The sequence below is a fragment of the Phragmites australis genome, chromosome 22 (assembly GCF_958298935.1).
Source record: "Phragmites australis chromosome 22, lpPhrAust1.1, whole genome shotgun sequence".
NCBI lineage: Eukaryota > Viridiplantae > Streptophyta > Magnoliopsida > Poales > Poaceae > Phragmites > Phragmites australis.
The window spans coordinates 8517107-8538141 of NC_084942.1; the positions used below are offsets into that span (position 1 = coordinate 8517107).

Sequence of the window (21035 nt, forward strand, 5' to 3'; positions counted from 1 at the left end):
TTTCCGTTGCAATTTATAAACCAACGGATTTAGGTATAGTTTGGAACCCAAGAATTTTACGGGAGTTTGGTAGTAGATTCAGATAAAACAATTCGAACACGTCGCTATCTGAGAAAAAAATAGCACATATTCTTACATATCAATGTTTATAGAAATCTTAGTCTCACTGTGCCGAATCATCAGCTCTTTCACGTAGCATCTCTATCATATGTCCAATGTTCTCAAAGTTTCAATTATGTTGGATTTTGCAACAACATCACTATAGTTGTCTATGTTGAACTCTTGGTCACGTAAGAGTAAGAAGAGATCACGCTTTCTAAGTTAAAGCATCTAAAAACTCGAAAGTTTTTAAGCGGTCATGTGAACGTTAGAGGGGCTTCCTTTATCGCTGGGTTTAGAAGAGCTTTTAGGGGAGGGAGGAAGGTCAAGTGGAGGAGGCGGGCACAGGGTGGAGCAATACCAGCCGCGGGAGGCAGAAGACCTTTGGTGGGCCAGTACTAGGGTGGTGAGCAAAAAATAAGTTGTTAGCTAGGAACAGACAATAGGCCCAATGAATTGCCTAAAATAGCCTGAGTTTACACATCAACAGATTTTATAATTTGACAGAAAGGAAAAACTTGTAGGAGAGCTCAAACAAAGCTGACTTCCTGTGGGCTTTGGTTCCTTTTTCTAAAAAGAAGACCTAAATGACAAGCTATAATTATCATTTTTTGCGAAATGCGGAAGAATTCATAGAAAAATTCCTAAAACCCTGCATAGAAACTTAGGCCGAATATCATTTTTACCTCTCGTATAATTCCTTCCACAGCTCCCACCTCTACTACTCTACATACTACAATGATTTAATCCGAACTAATTTGTTATCTTGTGGTCCAAACCATATGGGCGATATAAAACTTTTTCTGTTAGCAGATGACCACGATAAGAAGGGTTCCTATCACATATGTGCAATATAGCTACCCTTTGACAAACACTGTTTGTGGCGTGGATCTGATATTAATAACAAGGGGATTCAATTGCCTTACTTCAATAGAAACATTTGGCATTGGCGATTCAGTTCTTTTGGGGGATCTTGGGATTATGCAATGGCGGTTTCTTCATCTCCTTATCTTTGCGAGAAATAAAAAAATGTTGTATTGAAGTATCCATCTCCTGATCTTGGGATTATGCAATGGTTCGTATCTCTCACAGCAGGCATCAGATGCTCACGGAATCGTAAGGCGCAAGAGAAGGATTTTTACTCATCCAGCCGTGCTTATTTCATGTTGTTCTGATGGGTCAGGGTCAGAAGGAAGTGGGAAAGACCTTTAAACGGCTATAGGAATCGTGTTGTTGTACCAAGCAAGAGACTTTTCTTCTAGTCACTTCTCTTTCATCGCCTTAACTCTCGGTCTCTCGGAATTCAGCGTGCAAAAAGATCTGTCATGTGGCTCCTATGATTGTGTTAGATGCGCATCCTTCTGACCCTGACCCATCAGAAGCTTTGATTGGAACTTCACTCTGCCATTGATGGATAGTCATAGTTGCGTGTTGGTGCATTTGAAGTCAGAGAAATAATTCATATCCAATGGCAGAGAGAATTCAAGGTTGAGTTTGCACTGATTATTCAGCAAACAAATGAGCTCTTAGAATGCAGTCTTGGCTGACTACTCAATGTTCCTTTCTCTTTTTTCCCTGTGCATAAACCTTGAGACGTTAGAATATCAAAGTGCATAGTAGTAGTAGTAACACCGGGAACCTGCAGTGCTGAGCCGTCGTAATCGGTGTGGAACAAACACCCACAGTGATAACATGCATGGCAGAAAGCCAGAAACTGAGCTACAGGGGTGCTTACCATCATGATTCACAACAAGCCACGTGCATTGCAAGAAATAGGCTACTAGTAGTTTCACACTTTGGACAAACCGCAATGGACCACATGACAAGTGGAAAATTTCACAAACAGAATGAGGCGGAAAAAGGATTTACAAAAGAATAACTCGCAGTGCATTCTGTCACCTAAAACACAGCAAATGCACCATCAGGAAATAATCTAGCAGAAGACCCATGTCGAACTCCACCATTGATGATAATGGGTGCAGCGGGTAGGCATGCTTCAGCTCTGCACCCAGCTTGCATTCGAAATTATCAGAATTCCTTGTAATGCCGGAAGCGTACATGGATTCCAACCAACATCCCAAATCTCCTTCGCACATTGGATGGCTGAGTTAGTTACATAATTATACAGTTGCACTTGGACTCCAGCTTTGGAGGCTTCATATTATCAGAATTCCTTGTAATGCCGGAAGCGGAACGTACAGGTGAGGAATCTTTAGCGATAGAATCTTTCTCAGTTTCTGATACAGTTGTTTCACCTTCCAATCTTTTCCTTTTAACCTTACGATTTGATGCTCGTCTGTGCGGCAGCTTTGGTAAACCATCCTCCTTCGGAATAGATTTTTCAACTATGGTAACAGTTGGGCGAATAAACTCAACACATTTTGATTCCTGCTCATTCTCCAGGGCAATTGTTGCTGCCCTGTATGCAAGGTCGTGAACAATAGAACTACAGAAGAGAATTGTATCAGTAGCTTCTTCTAATGTGAAGCATCTCTGGATTTGTTTCCTTGATCCTTCTACTGCCACAGGAGATTCTACTACAATTCAGAGAGAATATATTATATTAAATACTTATTATTCACCAAAGAACACAAGAAATGTCATTGGTTATGTAAAGAAAACATGGCAGGCATGCATATCTCTGAAGATACACCAGGGCTAGAAACTCTAAAAAGATGGTAAATGGAACAAAGTACCATTTGGTTGATATGAATATGTACGAAATTCATCCTTGTACTACTTCTAGTTAATCATTAAATCCTTTTTGTTTCTCAAGACCACAGAAGATACGGGGGATTTGCCCAATTGCCGCTATTTACATGGTGTTTCGACAAATTGCCACCCCTCTCTCACTGACACATGGGACCACCTGTGTCAATGACATATAGGCCAGGATGACAATTCTTTGAAACGCAGCTAAATTAGTGGCATACAAGCAATTTTCCCAGAAGATACACAATGTCTACTAAAAGGGAGGCAACAGTAGCAATATTAGCTGTACATCTGTACAATCATTGGACTATAATATCAATTCAGTTCGCAGGAGTGGAAGCATCTAAGTTGACAGACATGCCAGAAAGATTAAGCATAGACAGCAGTCAGCAGCAACAACCCATGCAATAAATGCATTGGTCAGATAGATACATTTAAGAGTAGGAACTAGGAATTTCATACTAAACAGATCCATGGTCCAGTGTGCACAGAAACGGTAGAACAGTATGGCAAAAAAGAAAAACCATGAAGATGTTTTTTGCCACATGGAAATTATCCACCCCTCTTGTAAATTTCACACATTAATGATATTGTTATGCATGGTCCTTTGCCAGAAATGATTAACGCACCTACTTGAACTGACTGCTTACTTAATCCCAGAATTATATCCATCTTGGATTTTCACCCCCTTTGGTTCAAAGTATAAATCATATCCACAAAAGTGTTCTTATATATAAAACTATGTCCCAGACAAGACAAATAGAGGGCCAATGCATGATTAAGGCAAATAATGGATATACATGAGCTTTGGGACATGCAGAACTCTTGGAGGTGGAAAAAAGAATATGGAAATTCATACCATCATCAGGAAGTTTCATTATGTTAGTTTCTTGCCCAGAAACCAACACATCCTCCTCAGAAATGGCAGCCATGCAACAGTCATCCAATCTGTTATCATCATTTGAACCCTGAACTGCTTCGGACTGCATTTTAATATTATCAAAGTTGTTCTCGTCACTTGGATGTTCTGGAGCACCACTTGTATAGCACTGACTGATGGAAGAAGTATCCTCTTCAGTTTTTGGTATGCAGCTTTCCTCTGGTGTTGAAGACTTTCGGATATCACTTGGCATTTCGGTATCTGACAAACACATATTTGTACTGAAATGATCATCATCAGCCATCCTGCCAGTACTATGATTATCAATTGACGCATCTCCTTCTACCTTGCTTTCAAAGCTTGAGGTCTTCAAGTCAACAAGGCTGTCATCATTGACATTAGCCTGTGCAGAAGAAAAACATTCCATAGCACTTGACAAAGCATCCTTACAAGAACTACCATGTTCTTCGGTAGAGATCACTGTTCTTGAACCACTGCTTTCCAAAGTGTCAATTGGGAAACATGTATCTCCTATTGCATCACTCTGAGGGCAAAGTGAAGCTGAAGAACTACTAATTGACATATCTGACACAGAAGCAATGCTTTGACGACTAATAGTACTGCTTATCTGAGACTTCTCAAAGTCACCCCTCTTACTGCTCCTAAGGCGCTCAAAACATATGACTGATTGCCTTGAAGACCCAAGATCACTAGACGAAGCAGCTGAAGAGCTGTCCCGTCCAAAACTACGCCTCATTATATTGACACCATCTCTTGCATAATAGGGTTCTGAACAAAGCATATTTGTAGCAGCGAGGTCCCTCCCTCCTAAGACAGGCCATTTGTTACTGTTTGACTTCTGGAGTAACAGTATTGATATCCCAGTGCCCTCAGTATTTTCAAGCTTAGGGCTTGCATATGTAGTTGATCCCAGTTGATGAGAATTATCACTGGTCACAGTTTCAGAGACAGGTTCATTACATTGGGACAATCCATGATTGTCATGGTTCATTTGATCTCTGAAAAGGTTGTGCTCCACAGATGTTGGTTCTGTTTGTTGGCAGTCAATTGCACTAGATTGAGGAAATAAAATATGGTTGCTATTTCCTAGTGATGAGTCTTCAACATGTGGATTCATATCTTCTGCATGATTATTTCCCTCCTGTCTCAGTAGCATTTCTTCTGCTGCGTCAGCCATTGAGTGAACTGGAGGGCACTTGTCCAGGCAATCAGTGTAAGGTTCATTGTTCACTAGTTGATGATCAAGAGATACTTCTTTACTATATCCTACACAATCTGGGGCCATAGAAGGATCAGATGCAACGTAAGGTTTAAAATTTGCAGTTTTATCATCCAGATGGTCCGCTTCATCCATAATTATAGGATGAGCAAATATATTCCCAACCTTTGTTGCACATTCATCACAAAAGTCACCTTCATCCACATTCATCACATTGAAAGACTTTCCACATCTCGTGCAAGTTGCAATTTTACCGTAGCCAACCTGAAAACTATTTGCAGCATGGCATAAAGACTGATTAGGTGTTCCACTTCCTTCCATGTCAAAGTCCTGTATGTCACTTTCTAGATATTTTATTGTGATGGGGGAGTTATCTGTATACTTTGTGCTGTTCTCATGGATGCTTTCTTCAGTCAGCTCATCCAATTTATCAAACATAAATATGTCCTCATGGCCTCGACAGCTATCATCTGCCTCCCATTCACCAACCAAATCATGTTGCTCTTGGTTGCCATTCATATAAGAGCCGGAAGTGGCACCATGGTCAGAGCTTGCATTGCTGCTGGTTGTCAAAGGGGAATTGTGTGAGAACATAGGCTTGTGCACATTATTTCCTTTGCCAGCGCCAAATGTGGTGGCAGGGACACCTGATAGAAGTGGTCGGAACCTATCTTGAGGAGCTTTGCGATGATCCTGGAAGGGATGATCATATGTTTCATCTTAGTTTCATGTATCAACTTGAAAAAAATCTAGATCACAATAAACAGAAATACAGTCTCGATTTGCAGTAAAAGCACACTCACTGCATCATTCATATATAACTATGCAATAACTTACTATGTCAACATATTTTTTAGTAGAAGTTAGAAATGAATCATTTGCATAAAGTGCCAGTTATCTTCAATGAAAAATGCACCAGCTGACCAAAATCAAGTTACACAAAAGAAGAATGAAATGTATGCAAGGTGTCCAAATTTACAGAACGAATTTCCAATTAGATGCTAACATGTAAAACATGACGAAATATTCCACCATTGTAATATAAAGGCAGAGGAATGCTTACCATCAACCAAACTGCAGAGTCAAATGACCGCTTTGGGACAGAACTAGGGGAGAAATTTTTGGACAGATTCTTTGATGCTGCAATAGCTCTGGTCTTCATCACGGCCAAGCTCTTTTTTACAGCTGGGCTACTGGAGTAGCTAATTGGTATAGACTGCATAGAGTCCAGATCATCTTCACCAGATGATGTTGCTGAAGCTTTGCTGTACGAGCTCATACGATCCCGTTCAATACTGTGAGAAGAACTGGCTCTTCTAGATGGTTTGGGAGACATTGATTGTCTTCTACCTCTTGAACCCATGTCTAATCCACTGAAAGATGAAGGGGATCCACCCCTTGAACGGGATACTGGACGATCTGGTAGAGATGTGCGAAGGTTTGAAGGTGCATCAAAAGGGAAACCTGGAACATTTGATTGCCATCCATGAGGTTTTGGAGAAGAAGATCTGCGGTTAGCTTTCACTGGTGAAGATCCTCTTGTTCCATTCAAAATTGGGCCATTTGAACCAGTACTCATCCTTCTTGAGACAGGACTTGGAGACCTTCGTGGAGGTGTTAATGTCTTAGCAGCTGGAGGGGTTGAAGATCTCCGTGATGTCGTTGGTGGTTGAAGAGAAGGTGGTGGGCTAGAGCGAGAAGCTGAACTAGATGGTCTTGTCCTTGCCATAGAGCGTGGCGACGGGCTAAGCCTACTTGGGCTTGCACTGCTTCTACGAGACCTTTGAGTATTATCCATCTGAATATGAATAAGAAAGAATAAAATTGATAGGTAATAATAGATGCAAATTGCAACCTGATATAATTCTTGGAATAAACACTTCTGGACATAAGCACTCACCATGGATGACCTCGAAATTTGTATGGGCTTGCTCTGAGCTCTGCCCCTAGAAATCTGAGCGACAGACTGGTCTTCTGCATCATCCAATGAACGAAAAAGTGGAGTTTCTGGAGGAGTTAACAACCTGTTAATTGGAAAATTAGATGGTGGCCAAGCCATTACTCATTGCCAAGATATAAATGCTGCATAGAAGTACAAGCGTAGGAAGTATGAACAGGGCTAGAAATGCAGTAATTAAATTTAATTTTCTGTATGATAAACTACACAGGCATCACAACACAGTGCTATGCTACGAATTCTTCTGAGCAATGATTCTCCAATAACAAGAAATTAATATTAACATTCTTCAAACATGAAAAGTAGGTCACACTATCATTATCTAGAGACACATTCAAAGCAGTACATCAACAGTAGAGGTCACTATATCATTATTAACATTCTTCAAACATGAAAAGTAATATTATTTACTAATTTTGGCATTTTTGCAAAGATATTCCATGTTTTTAGCAACCACAATAATAGTGTTTAGCTGTTAATGAACTACTTCATACAGAACATCAAATAGGATGCTTACAGAAAGGGAGACTTCAATAACTCATAATATCATATGAAGTAACTGCATATCAAGAAAGAACAGCATTAATAATACCAATTTCTTGCTGACATTCGTCAAGAGAGTTTAGTGATCAATAATTAAATTATTAAATATTTAAAGGTTCGCCCTTTTCTCGTTCAATGTAACATAGGATTGAAACAGAACTACAGGATAACCATGTGAGTTTTCTTTTTTCATGAGTTGTGACAGATTTGTTAGAACTGAAGCAACACGCCAAACAAGTTAACAATTACAAGCACCACTAGCGCAGGAAAAAAAAGTTCAATCCATAATATGTAAAGTATCATATGAATGTGACAAAGATTACAAAACAAGATGCAAGGCAGATAGCTGAAATACATAAAGTAACAGATGTTGGTAACCAAGCTAAGGCTACAACAATTATACCATAGAAACTAGACAAGGTAAGATGTGCAATCAAGCGTGCATACCACTCATAATCATTTTTATCACCATCCACATTAAGCAAATCATGGCTTTCTCCACGTGCAGGAATGTTAACACCAAGCTTGACTTCCGGGAAATAGCTCAGTTTTGCTGATGGATAGAAAGAAAAAAATGATAAGTAACCAAAACAAATAGATAATACTATGGGGCAGTTTAAAGGGGGAGGAGGATTGCGTTTATAAGCATTACCGATTGACTCGTCAAAATCCTCTGATGGTTCCAGTAAGAAGTTCTCCCTCTCAACTTTCTGCATATCAGAGAACAAAGAGAGTTCATCATCCTTTGGTTTCGCAGGTAGCACGCTCCCGAAACTGTTGGCCCTCTTGTGATAAGTCTCCCGTGCGGGAGATCTCCTTGGTGAGGGTGGCATTTTTTCTGGCCTCTTAGCCTCTCTACTGCTATTATGATCCTTCGTTCTGAGACGTTAGAATGCAATCAAAACTCATCCAGATTAAGTGGAACATATATCATGACCTGCAATACAATGCAATGTTACTAAACAACTGGACAAACCTAAAATGCACCTAAAAAGAATTATGATAACTATGAATTGTAAAGAAAAAAACAATAATACAGGATACATAAACGGCAAAAAAAATGAGAAGAAACAAAAGCAGAGTTCTCATCAAGAATTACCCAAAAATAACCAGCACACCACCATCTGAAATATTCCACCCAATTGCACCCGCGAAACAAATATCTTTGTACATTCATCAAAAGTAATCAAACAGAATAAGCGAACCAAAAAGGCCCCAAAAGCCAACAAAAGTTGAAGCAATCATTGTTTCTCCCATCAAAGTACCCAAACTGCCGAATCCGTCACATCCAGATGAAACCATCCACCCAACTGGAACAAAATAGCTCACACAATGAGGAGTTCCTGGCATCCAATTTTGCTATTTTACAATCCACAGCACGTCTTATTGCGTCAAATGAACCAAACAAACACCCCTCAAACAAGTCTCCAACAAAGTACCGCAACAATCAATCAAGGAGTTCCTCAAAGCAGCATATTAACAACAACATTGTCTCCTGAATAGCTAAAATGGCGCATCCAAATAAACTATCAAACAAATAAAGGTCCCAAAGTTTATCCCTTCGACTCAACATTCCATGCCCTGCACCTCCGCCATCCCTTGTTAGAGCTAAATCACCGAACCAATTGGAGGCAAACACATCGCCGACGGTGACAGCACGATTTAATTAAATCCATACTAAATGTTAAATCAAACAGAAAAATCTGAGCCAAATTTCGACCTTTTAACACCACTCCATCACACGAAACATAAAATTGCATCAGCCACAGCGCAAACATAGCTCCACGCATGGCACGGTAACACGGTAAGAGCAAAACTGAATGAGCAAAACTGAATGAACAACAAGAAGTGAAAAACAAAAGGCACACGAGATCGATGTCAAACTGAGCAAACAACTCAAAACCGAATCTAGAGAGCAGAAACCACTGAGTACGAACTCAATTCCACTCATTTCCCCGAAAGAAGACCATCAAACAGCAACTTACACCAAAAACAACAAACTCCAGCAAATCGTCGGAACTTCCAGCAACAAATTGGACCCAAGAAGCTAGTAAATATACCAAAACCAACCCAAAAAAATCATCAAAATACCATCAATTCCGGAGAAATCCTACTCCGGCGTCCCCCGCATTCCACCTCCCAGCCCACGACACCACCTAACACCACAAATTCAAGAACCAAATCACCACCTCAACACCACACAAAATCAAGAACGAAATCGCCAGCGCAGGACGCCACTCCACCCACCCGCATTCCACACCACCAGCGGCACGAACCGGAGCCTCCAGTCCACTGCAGACGCAGCTCACCGGCCTCGCCGGCCACGCGCCCCCCGATCTCCCGCCGCGGGCGCGAGCCCCGAGGCAGATCCGGCCAATCCCGAGCGGGAGGATCCTAGTCCCGCCGCGCGCTCCTCCCCTCCCGCGCTCGCCCTCGGCTTCCGGAGCTCGCCGCGTCGCGCACTCGCGCCTGGGTGTTGCCGCGGGGGGAAGCAAAGCGAGCTCGCTTCGGTTGCTGGTTGCCTGCGTCGTGCCCGTGCGCTCGCTGGAGGAGGAGGGGGGGGGGGGAGGTGACGGACGGACCGGGGAAGAACAAGTGGTTTTGGCTTTTTCCTTTTAATTTACTTTTTTGTTGGGCTGATTTCCTTTTTGGTTTTTTTGGAGTTAAGAAATGGGAAAGATGGATTAGTTGAGGATTAGGGGTGAGGTGGAATGATATGGTATGGGCGGCCAGATTACGGTTTTGCCCTTGGAAGAGGTTGCTAATTACGTACGTGGCTGGGGTTTTCTTCTGGCTTGGCTTGATGCCAACTAGCAATCCATTTGGGATCTTGTTACTAACTTTTGCCAGGTCCGATCTTTTGATAAGCGTTTAGTTAGTTGCACTGTTTTGGAACGCCGCGGCTTTTTCACAACTTAGACAATTAGCAGTGTGGTGAAAAAAAGTATATCTAGATCAGAAGGCATTCTTAAGGGCGATCTTGTATATTACGGAGGTCGGCTTTAGTAGAAAGAGGATAAAATCAATCATCAAGCTTACGACCCCCGGTCATAATAAAAAGAACCGAGGAATGGTAGTGTCGTTGCCGTTGCCACCATGGGGAGGCTTGCTAACGTGAGCGCGTAAACCTCCTACCTCGTCCGCTCCGAGAACTAGACACCTAGAGTCAGAAAAAATACGTTGCCGTTAGGAGCTCAAGGACCATCTGGCAACGGTGTCACCACCAGACCCGTGGTGGTGCGTTTCGGGAATGCTGGATCTGGTGATGGCATCGCCGTCGAGATCTCCTGACGATGCTCGAGAAGAAAGAGAAAAGAAGAGTAGGATGTCTACCACCAGGGAAGATCTAGAGCCCTATCGTCTTTCCCACACCTCCCTAGTCTCTCTACCCGGGCTGCCACCTGATCCAGACTTCAGCGCATAGATTTGCTCAGTGGGAGTCAGGAGCGGAAGGGAAGGGCGATGTGTTGGCTGATGGGGAGGATGAGCACTTTGTGTGGTGGGGGAAGAATGAGCCAACAACCTGTGAAGGAACCATGGGAGGAGATGATGAGTTGGTTGGGATTTTTTATTTTTTATTAATAGATGGGTCCCATTTAAGATCCACCATGCTAGATTGTATACACTGCAGAAATTTGCAAAGCCATACCATTATCTAAGAGTGACCTTAAGAAATGTACGATAGTGATGTCCTTAGTCTAAACCTAAGTGAAGATTGCTACGCAAAGTTACAAGAAGTGTGCCATCTCACAAGCAAGTTAGCAAAAATTACCTTAAAACGGAGTCGATAAAGAATTCTCATATAACATAGTTGACGGCATTGGTAAATAGGGATAATTTTTTTAGTTTTTTCATCTTGGGGTGCCATTGGAGTTAACACCATCTTATGAGGGCATTGACATCAAGAAAAAAAAATCAAGTAGTGGCAGCTGAGAGATGATAACTTTTTTTAAGCGGATCGGGGGTTTTTATAACTTTCGATTACATGATAGAGATTGTATAATAGTAAAACCTACAGGCTACCTTAATATTCACCGAAAATGACAGAATGTTTTTTTTCACGGAAAAAAGACGAAGTGTGACGCTCACGGTGTCAGCATGAGTAAATAGATCCACAACTGCATGTTATAACAAGGATGTGACAAGGATGTGACGACGGTATTGTCATTGGGTCGTTGAATTTATCTGGCATGGTTTCCTAATAAACAAATTATGTGGCATGACAAGTGGGCTAATTTTGTTAACAAGTAACCCTACAATGCGACACACGTTTATAATTAGATGAGATAATTGTGATTACAAACCATATTAGCGGTATAAGTGTTATTAATTAGGTGAGATGAGGTGATGGTGATTAGGTGTCACATTAATAAAAAAGGTGTTATTAATTGTTTGAAGAAGGTAGGGCTTGAAGTCAACATTGGGTGAATAATGTTGACATGCACACATTAACATTGGTGGATGTAAGAAAAAAGAAGCAGCAAACAGTGCCTCTTATATCAGTATTTGATTATCACAATGATTGAAGTACTAAAGAAGTCTAAGACAGAGGGAATAACTTTTGAGTTTGGAGAAATTGGTGATACGCTACTGCAAATTTAAGAATGCAATGTAGTGTATCTGCAACTGAAGTCCTAGCAGTGTCCTTTGGGCTTGGTGGGCTTTACCCTAATATGGCGGCTGAGAAGAGCAATGAGCTAGACAGATTCCATGTTTGACCATTCCATTCTAAATTTTGTATCTGCGTGACTTTTACGTTTGGATCCTGAGATTTGGTTAGTGAAACACCAGATTTTAGGGGAAATTTGACAGCTCATGTATCTGAAATTCAATCGTGTACATGCTAGGCGCTCTATTTCTCATCTAGAAGATGAAATCTATATAATTTCTACTATGTAAATGCAAAACATTCAATAAATCGTAGTACAACCTAGGACCAGATATTTCTAATGTGCTAACTAAAAGGTCACGTAGGCTTGTTCTTTCTTTAATTCATAGCTCACCAATCACCATGCTCCTTGGTGACATTAGCATTTTCCTATAGACACTGATAATGAAAATTTTCTATAATAAATTTAACAAAAGATAATAAAATTACCACGACATTACGAGGCAATCCTAATATGAAGAGAAAGCAAAAGGCGCATCCACCAGCACCTGAACTGAAACTTCCCAAAAGTGTTTTGCCACACAATGAAAGGACAATTATACCCTTAATCGCCTCTAGTAAAAACATGACTTTTTGCTAGTATCAATTAAACAACAAATAAGTTAGCCAAAGAATCTGCTAGATCAACGAAGAACTGCAACTATCTTTTTTTTTAAGAAAAGAAAGAAAGGATAACTAGTAACTACTACTTTGATCTTAGCAGCACCTAACAGCAACCGTTGCTATTGACAGTTGGATTAAGAGCAGCACCAACCAGTAGCCAGTTCTTTGGCTTGTTTGTCCCGCTCCCTTGAGTATTAGCAGCCAATCCTGTGGGTCCCACCTTGCGATGTACAAAGTAGGATACAGGCTAATCCATGCTGTCGAGCTGCGACAGGAATATATAGTGTCTTTTCTCCGACAGAGATGCTGTCTTCTTTGCCACGGATGCTAACCTAGCTAGGCATCTCACCGGCCCCACCTGTTGGACCGCGGTGTCACCACCGCCGTTGCTAGCTAGGTCGTAATGTCATGATCGCCTTAATTTTGATATTGTTATAGTTAATTTATAGTCGTCGTAGTTATGATAAAGTAAAACTAAGATAGAGGATCTTGTAGCGTGATTATGGAAGAAAAAGATGTCTTCAGATCATCATCGGTCGGATAAGAATAAATAATTTGTTTGCACCAAAAATTTGCTCTTAACAAAATTGTTCCTTGTACCTTAAAAACCCAATGGCCCGTTGCTGCACAGTAGAAACACGAGTCCAACGCAACAGTCGTTCCCCCTGTGACTGTTGCAAGGAGAACTGGAGAAAAAAAGAGAGAAGAAAAGCCCGTTGCAGAGACGAATGCAGCACGACCCGTCGCTTTCAATTCCAACCTGCCCCCACATGCTGCCATGGATTGGGCACGGCCGCCGAGTCCAAGCGTACGAGCGGCCGGAGCGGAGCCATTGCTGGTCCGCGCGCCAGTAGGTGAGCAGTTACCGTTAGCGAGATTGGACCGGAGGGGCAGTTACGGGAGTCTCGTAGGTAAACAGGCAACATCCTTAATTACAGTGCTTTTCTTAACGTATCAACACTAATTAACACGTATTAACACTTATCAATACTAATTTTATCATAGTAATTAATTTTATTATATCTACCATTATTTTTCCTACACAAATTATTGTTTCAATTATGCAGTCATGTCACATTGTATAGTATTTTTCTTAATGTGAGTTAATAAATGAGTTATATATTTTTTAAAAAAACTTTCTCTTCATGAAATATGATGTAAATTACATTATATTTTTTTTTTAAAAATTCATAGAAGGTTTAGCATTGTCTCTAGTATTTTTATAATTTTTTGTGATTATTTATTTATTTATTAACTTTATTTATTTATTTATTAACTTCTGGGGTTTTTGCAATAAAGCCAAACTTATGGGGGATTTTGCAACAAAACAATTTCTGATGGGAAAGTCAAAATCAAGTGATTTTTGGGTTCTTTTGCAATTATCCCTTTTCTCCATTTTCAGCTCAACGAAGATGCCTTACAAAATCCATCCTTGCAGCTTGAAGATAACCCTAAATTTCATGATTGCTCTGGGAGATGGCCATGCATGCACCACAGCTCCCCTCACCTCGATGAATATGGAGCGTGGACCAATTCGACTTTCCGTTACACAACGGCAAAAGGTAACCTAGCGACTTCTCATTTAGGTGCACAAGGTAGGAACCTAAAAGCGAGATACTTGACTGGAAAGTATCTGCTCACCTTCGGCTCCATCAAGCATTTCCTTTTCTGATATGATTCCTTTTTTTTTAGAGGGCAATGCAATGCCTATGCCAAAACGAAACAACAAAGCAAATAATTCTCAAATATTTCATTTCGTTTGAGCGATAGGATCGACTCAAGAGGGGGGAGGGGTGTGTGATATTCATAATATTTTATGAATACTTGTATGTGTGGGCTTGTTTTCTCTATTTTTGATAATTCAGGACATGTTTGGTAGAGCTTTCTCTGAATTAAATTCTTTGCGAGGAGTGATTCTTTGGATGAAGTGATTATATGGCTGAAAGTGATTCTCTAATGATTCTCTAAAATAAAATATATTAAAGAACTGATTCTGTGTAGGAAGTGAATCAGAGAAAACTGCTTTTTTCAGCCCTAGCTTCTAGTTCATTTCAGATAATAACTACCACAGATTTCATTCAGGAAGTTAAAAATTAAAAACTGCTATTTGACAAAACTCCTAATTCCAGCAGAAAAATAGCTCTAAAAGCTCTACCAAATAAGCTCTCAAAATAGAGAATTCACCCTTCCAACTTGAAGCTGACTCTGAGTCTGAACTTCATGGTTGCTTATGAGATGTCTTTGCGCCATACAGTTCCCATCACCGTGATGGATGTGGACCGACCAATTTGAGTTTCAGTTACACAACGGTAAAGGGAACCTGACGACTTCTCGTTTAGGTGCAGTGCAGACCTAAAAAACGAAATACTTGACTAGCAAGTATTTGGTCACCTTCATCTCCACCAAACATATCCTTTTCTGCTCATCTCTGGGATTCGCTTGTATTCCAAGTACATGTAATCGTTCGTCGCAAGATATAGCCTGACGGCCATATTTTCCGTTCTTTATTTAAGGTGATCGAGAGGGTGATTAATTGAAGTGTATCGTTCACACGAAACCAAAGTTGCATCGCATGACATGATACATAACCTTCTGGAGGGTTCGGAGGTTAATTGCAAGTGTTGATTTAATAGAAAAGGCATATGTAACAGGAAAAAAAGGTTGCACGATAAATCCTAATATACTTGCTAAATCCTAATAAACTGAAACAACAATATATCGAAAAGCAATGCTAATGACTTTTCAAAGCCAATTACTCCCTCAATCTTAAATGTACAACGTTTTGGATATCGGTACAATCTCCAATATGCAACTTTGCACTATTTTTATATAAAACTGATAATAACAAGTTATAAAAATACTACATTATGACAATATTTTTCATGACAAATATGCCTATATGAGTGATCTAATTAGTTATTTGTAAACTAGTTGTCAAAATCAGAGATATTTGATTGAAAACTTCCTAGTGCATCATACATTTAATCAATTGAGGGAGTGGATATCATTTTGACCATGAATTATATTATTATATCTTAAAATGGTTAAATTAAAAATATTATTTATGATTGTATTTGTATGGCAAATTTACTCGTAGCACTCAATATCCAAATGACATATTGGACAAGGTCAAAATTAATATGGTTTCGCTGCGCATAATGTATAGACTACAAGTTGACGAGGATATATAATTATTTATTTTATATCTATTATAAATACAATATATCTATAAAGTGTATCCATGTACATGCCCTTTACTCGTTTCGATAGGTGTCGTGACCGTTATGGAGTAAATAAGGCATGAGTTGAAATACCTGACACTTAGTCATGTCCAACATAGAGATTATCCCTGTATTTGGGAATCTCTTAGATATTTGAGAGAGTTGCAATCCAAGAAGTTTACACTCAAAGGAGTCCAAATATGATGGGACTACCTCACCTCGACTATAAAAAGAGGGGGAAAGGGTACGTCCAAAGCAAACGCCTTTCAAGCCATCCAATACGCAAGACATTGCAAGCCACCTCGCGCCTTCATGAGCTACGGAGTCGCGAAACCCTAAAGCAAGTCTAGTTAGGTAGGAAACAGAGACACCCAATGAAGATCAACATCAGTTTTGTGTAAACAAGTTTTATTTAAAGTCATAACTAATATTTAATTGCCAATCGGCAACCCCACGGATGGAGCATATAAGTCGTACTCCTTGGTTTCTTTATGAGTTTATTAGACAATACTCAATTCTTATAGACTGCGATCAACAATCAGACTTATATAGATGTGTTCTTTTAAGAATGCTCTGTAGGACATATTTACTAATTAAAGTCAACAGAACACATTAAGACAATGGCCAACATGTCTTACAGATTCCGAGAGTATTGCACCTTCACTGGAGCAGATCGTGAGAAGTTACATTGAGCGTTTCCCAAAAATCTTATTCATCCTCTTCCGGTGCAATATCTCAAGAATGATGGGTTTCAGAGATTTGTTCTCCTGATCATTGGTACACGTCAGCACAGCGGGGTGGAGTTGTCTATCTGTGGTGGCACAACAGAGAGGAAGATGCAAAACCCCTGGCTTTTGTATCCTCCAATGGCGACGGTAGCCAAGAAGTATATATAGAGAAAAATGCACGATTTAGAAGTGCCACGGTCAGTTTCTATTTATAACCGTGCAACAAAAGAATAAAATTTGAAAATGAGGCTACACATGTGCAACCTAATGAACCTGATTTTGTGGGCCATTCACGCATGTGTTATGGGCCCTTGTCCCGGCCCTAGCTATGGCTTGGTGAGATGAGCGAGCGTACATGTATGTTCTTTCTAGTCCTCATGAACCAAGGGATGAAGAGGAGAATTCCTTTTAAGTTGATATCTCTTTACCTCTACTAGTAAAGTGGAAATAAATAATTACAATATTCTTTCACATGTTGGACCTATGAGATTTATTAGAAATTATTCAAATATTATGAGCCAAACTCATATATTTAACACTTTACTCTCTAGTTTCTTAACCTGAATTGAGGACATTGTTGAGAGGAAGACTAAGATCCGGGAGGGAGAAGAAAAAAGAAGCCTTCCTCGCTCCAGCTTGTGCGCTGCCGATCACTCAGGCCCGTGTGCTGCCATGCTCGCCCTGACCGACCTTTGCCTATTAGGCTATCACTGAGAGACAAAGTGGAGAGAGAGAGATCTGGGTAACGAGTGAGAGAGATTGAGACACTTCTGAGCAAGAGTAAAATGGTCATTTTGTGAAAACCTGACATCTTCTTTTGTCCTAACGGTGAGTTGAGGTAACGGTGGCGATGAAAGTGGCATGGATGGAAAAGAAAAATAAAATTAGTGGCATAAAAAGGATCATAAGTTTATTTATGGCAAATCGAGAATTTTATTATCTATCAGTGCACAAGAAATTCTCACATCTAAATATTCTGCAGAGGGCTATTGAAAGACTTTAATATAATCTGACTATCTAAAGTTAAATACAAACTAATTGTAATACAATTCCAGCTAAAAAAAGGTCGTGTGGTGGCATATACTTAATGGAGGGTAATGCCTGTAATTACCGCTATCTGCGTGGGCAATATTCTAGAATTGCCAGGCAACAGAGAGGGACACCGCGGGAGCATCTCCTCGAGGAGAAGAAAAGGCAGCACTGTCAGCTTAACTAATCATGCACTCACTCAACAGCAACCGCCCACCTGAAAAAGCCTAATCAATCGATCAATTAATTAATCAACTGATTATTATACCTTACTCTCCATTGGCCTCTGCAAGATCCTCTGCTCGCCTGCGAGGCGCCAGCTATAGCAGCTAATCAACTTCTCCGTGTGCATTGCATGCTCAACAGACATGCATTGACCTTGCCATTGTTTTTTGGTGCCAAGTTTTTTTCTTTCTATTTTTCTATTGGACCTTCAGCCTAGGCATTCACAATGTTTGTGTTGCAAAATGGATTATAAGCTAGTACGCTACAAGAAATAAGGCAAATAATGAAGATTATCAAAGGGCACGGGATACATTTTTTAACGTGGAATAATCCTTGCAAAGGAAAATCATAGGCAGCTAGCAACGACTGTTGTATAAAGTATCGGATTTTAGTTGGTTCGTCAGCTAAGGCTCTATTTGGCATAGCTACCACTTGCGGGAGAAGCTGTATAATATCAACTTCTGCTTACTTATAAGTGTTTGACAGCACTTCAATTTTCATTTTTCTTTGGAGAAGCTGTGGTAGAAGATGTGACAAATAGGGTCTAAATCTCACGTGGATACACAAGGACATATAAGGGCTAAAATATGATTAGGAGTTAAAAGAAGATAATAAGTACTTTCGTCAATATCGACAGAATTGGGATAACATAATTAACAAGTTTGTCACGTCATGTTACATCATATTAGTGCAATGTTTTTGGGTGTATGCTCAACTCTTCGCTCCTCTAAGGAGCTCCTTCCTAGGTTAGTGAACCTGTCAAGCTCCTAATTACAAGAGCATGCAACAACCATGAAGAATTCTTTTCGCAGGAGTAGTTTGCAACCTGTCTCATGACACTCTTAGAGTCTTCTCAGATACATTTTGGAATTTTATATATTACAACAATGCGATCATTGCTTTTTAAGGAGTTAATAATGTATATGTGTCTGCGATTATGCACTTCAGGTGCATTTTCCACCATAAAATGGAAATATGTAGTACTACTTTCAATTATGTCAGAAACATAAGCTTTTGCACTTCAAAGCACATAATTACATAACACGGTGAATTCAAAAGCACATACTAGCAATGAAAAGATGGGTGATTTCAAGCAAAATTCCACTAGAAAGTACCACTAGAAAAAGTAGGAAAGATTACTACTTAGCACGGTTTATTGTGAGACAAGTACCAACCACTTCATTTCTAAAGGCAAGGGTACAGACTAATATTCTCCACAAGGAGGTCCGTTACATTGTGCACATTTTTCTTCTAACTATAAACGTTTAAGCAAGGACAAAATTAAACGAAAAGAGGTTTGTTGCTCAGTACATTGTTCAAAGTCTTGAAACTTTTAGTTACTAGTTCGATGACTATGATCCTTTGTAACGACCAATGTAAATACTTTTCAGGACGAGACGATTGTGTTACAATCGATCATTTATAACTTAACCAAGTTAGATGATTTTAAAATGTAACTGTTTGAGAAAATCGCAACCAGTTTTTATTGACATGCAGCATCTTGGGAAATATAGATGCAACTACCGCCAAAATGCAAGCGAAAAAAATGCAACCCCTTCGAGAGAAATGCAGCATCTTAACACACCAGAATGTGGCACATTTGGATGTAAAATGGAACACTAAAAATGTCAATTTGGGCAAATCTGTCATGTAGGTCCAAGTAATCAAGTGTCGTCCTGTGATACAAACTGACAAAGAAAAAGTAGTTTTGTGAAAAGAATTCATAACACCATAGTTTTACACATTAACTCTAGTTTTGTAAAATCATCTCAACTAATAGTGACCCATACGCATGGACTCTAAAGCGCCTTATATTTCAATTCAAAAGTTAGCTTAGTACTGAATTTACCATATACTACCTATATACGCTTGTAAAGGCAAATTCTATATTCTTTATTTAGGAGGTGGTTAAACTGGGCACATCTTTTCCCTACCTATTGACCGTTAAGTCAATGACAAAACAAGGTTTGTTTGTCGGTACAATGCTGAAAGCTTAAAAACCAATTTTTGTACTTGGAACCGTGGCAGCCGGCCGGCTTGACATTTTGCATTCTGATTTACTCTTTGGACTGCCGCTGCTTTATGTTTCTTTCAACTTTGATTTTCTTCTGATATACTAATCTATCGCATCGTTGGGACGCACACAACTCAAAGTAAAAAAAAATAAATCATATAATTAAAGTGCAAATGAAAAAACTCTCTGACAAAAGGAAAATAAAGTACTTATGGTGCTTGGTTCATGATCCGACGTCTACAGCCTTGACCATCTGATCTCGCTTAAAGATGAAGATCTCAATCTAGTACTGCTGCTACTACCGCTACCAGAGAGCACTAGAGGAGAAAAAGAAGACAAAAAGGTTGATTAATCTAGAAGAGAAGAGTAATAAAGCATGCTTGCTGGGAGTTGCTACGCGGCTTCCATTCTCCAAGTTTCAGTCCATCTGCCGGTCCAGTGTTCGCATATAATATATACTTATTATTATTTTTTAAGTAGTCGATAGGATATTGTGCCAATTTTATTTATAGAGAAGAAGATATACATATTATATGATTTAACGTCGGCAGGATCATATATACGAGTATCTTAGAACACAATTCTCCCACAAGGAAGTGCCATTTGCGTCCCACTCTACCAAGAAGACAGCCCCTGAAAAATGAAGAGGATATTAGAAAACCTCGTGCATCGGATTGTACCGTCATCAAGATTGTAGCCTATCCGTGCCAAAGATAAGGTTACATGTATATTTGTCTCCTGCTGCTACCAATGGTTTTTTTTTTCTGACGCCATTTAGGTATCTTTAGAGTGAAATTCACCATATTTTTATGCTCGTGCGTCTTGTGTATCAAATAAAAACCAACACCTTTATCTAAAAAAATAATATAAAAACCAACAAATCTTAGAGCAAATCTAATGGACATAAATCTGCCTGTTGGACATTGGCCTCGAGCTAGATTCGGTGTTTTCTTCTGTCCATCGGCCCAGGAAATGCAGAGGTTTCCTCCACAAACTTGAGCTACCGTGGGCTAACTGAAATCTAAAAGAAAACGCAGCCTGGACCGACCCACAAAAATGCCAGCCTGTAGCTTGTTGGGCTTACTCGAAGAGGGGCCGAAGCAGCCCACGAAACT

At 39.9% G+C, this 21035-nt stretch overlaps 1 protein-coding gene across 5 annotated transcripts; it reads right to left on the reverse strand.

The window, feature by feature from the left end:
• Positions 1-1766: 1766 nt before the first annotated feature.
• On the reverse strand, positions 1767-10099 carry LOC133905072 (uncharacterized). Of its 5 annotated transcripts, XM_062346778.1 has the most exons (8): positions 9679-10098; positions 9523-9587; positions 8084-8368; positions 7879-7984; positions 6832-6955; positions 5995-6729; positions 3671-5624; positions 1767-2636 (listed from the first exon to the last, which is right to left on the reverse strand). In XM_062346778.1, exons 3-8 carry the CDS (start codon positions 8262-8264, stop codon positions 2212-2214), a joined length of 3525 nt encoding a protein of 1174 aa, XP_062202762.1. In that variant the 5' UTR covers positions 8265-8368; positions 9523-9587; positions 9679-10098; the 3' UTR covers positions 1767-2211. The 5 variants fall into 5 exon arrangements, with proteins under 5 accessions (XP_062202762.1, XP_062202765.1, XP_062202764.1 ...); XM_062346781.1 differs by lacking the exon at positions 9523-9587 and having other exon boundaries at positions 1767-2633; positions 9679-10099; XM_062346780.1 differs by lacking the exon at positions 9523-9587 and having other exon boundaries at positions 9708-10098.
• Between the last annotated feature and the right edge of the window lie 10936 nt (positions 10100-21035).

Excerpts from the sequence above, each read along its gene's own strand:
- LOC133905072 (XM_062346780.1), bottom strand. The coding sequence starts at position 8,264 with ATGCCACCCTCACCAAGGAGATCTCCCGCACGGGAGACTTATCACAAG. Across the intron at positions 5,625-5,994 it reads ACTCTGCAGTTTGGTTGATG|GATCATCGCAAAGCTCCTCA; the intron begins GTAAGCATTCCT and ends CATCCCTTCCAG. Across the intron at positions 2,637-3,670 it reads AATGAAACTTCCTGATGATG|TAGAATCTCCTGTGGCAGTA; the intron begins GTATGAATTTCC and ends TCTGAATTGTAG.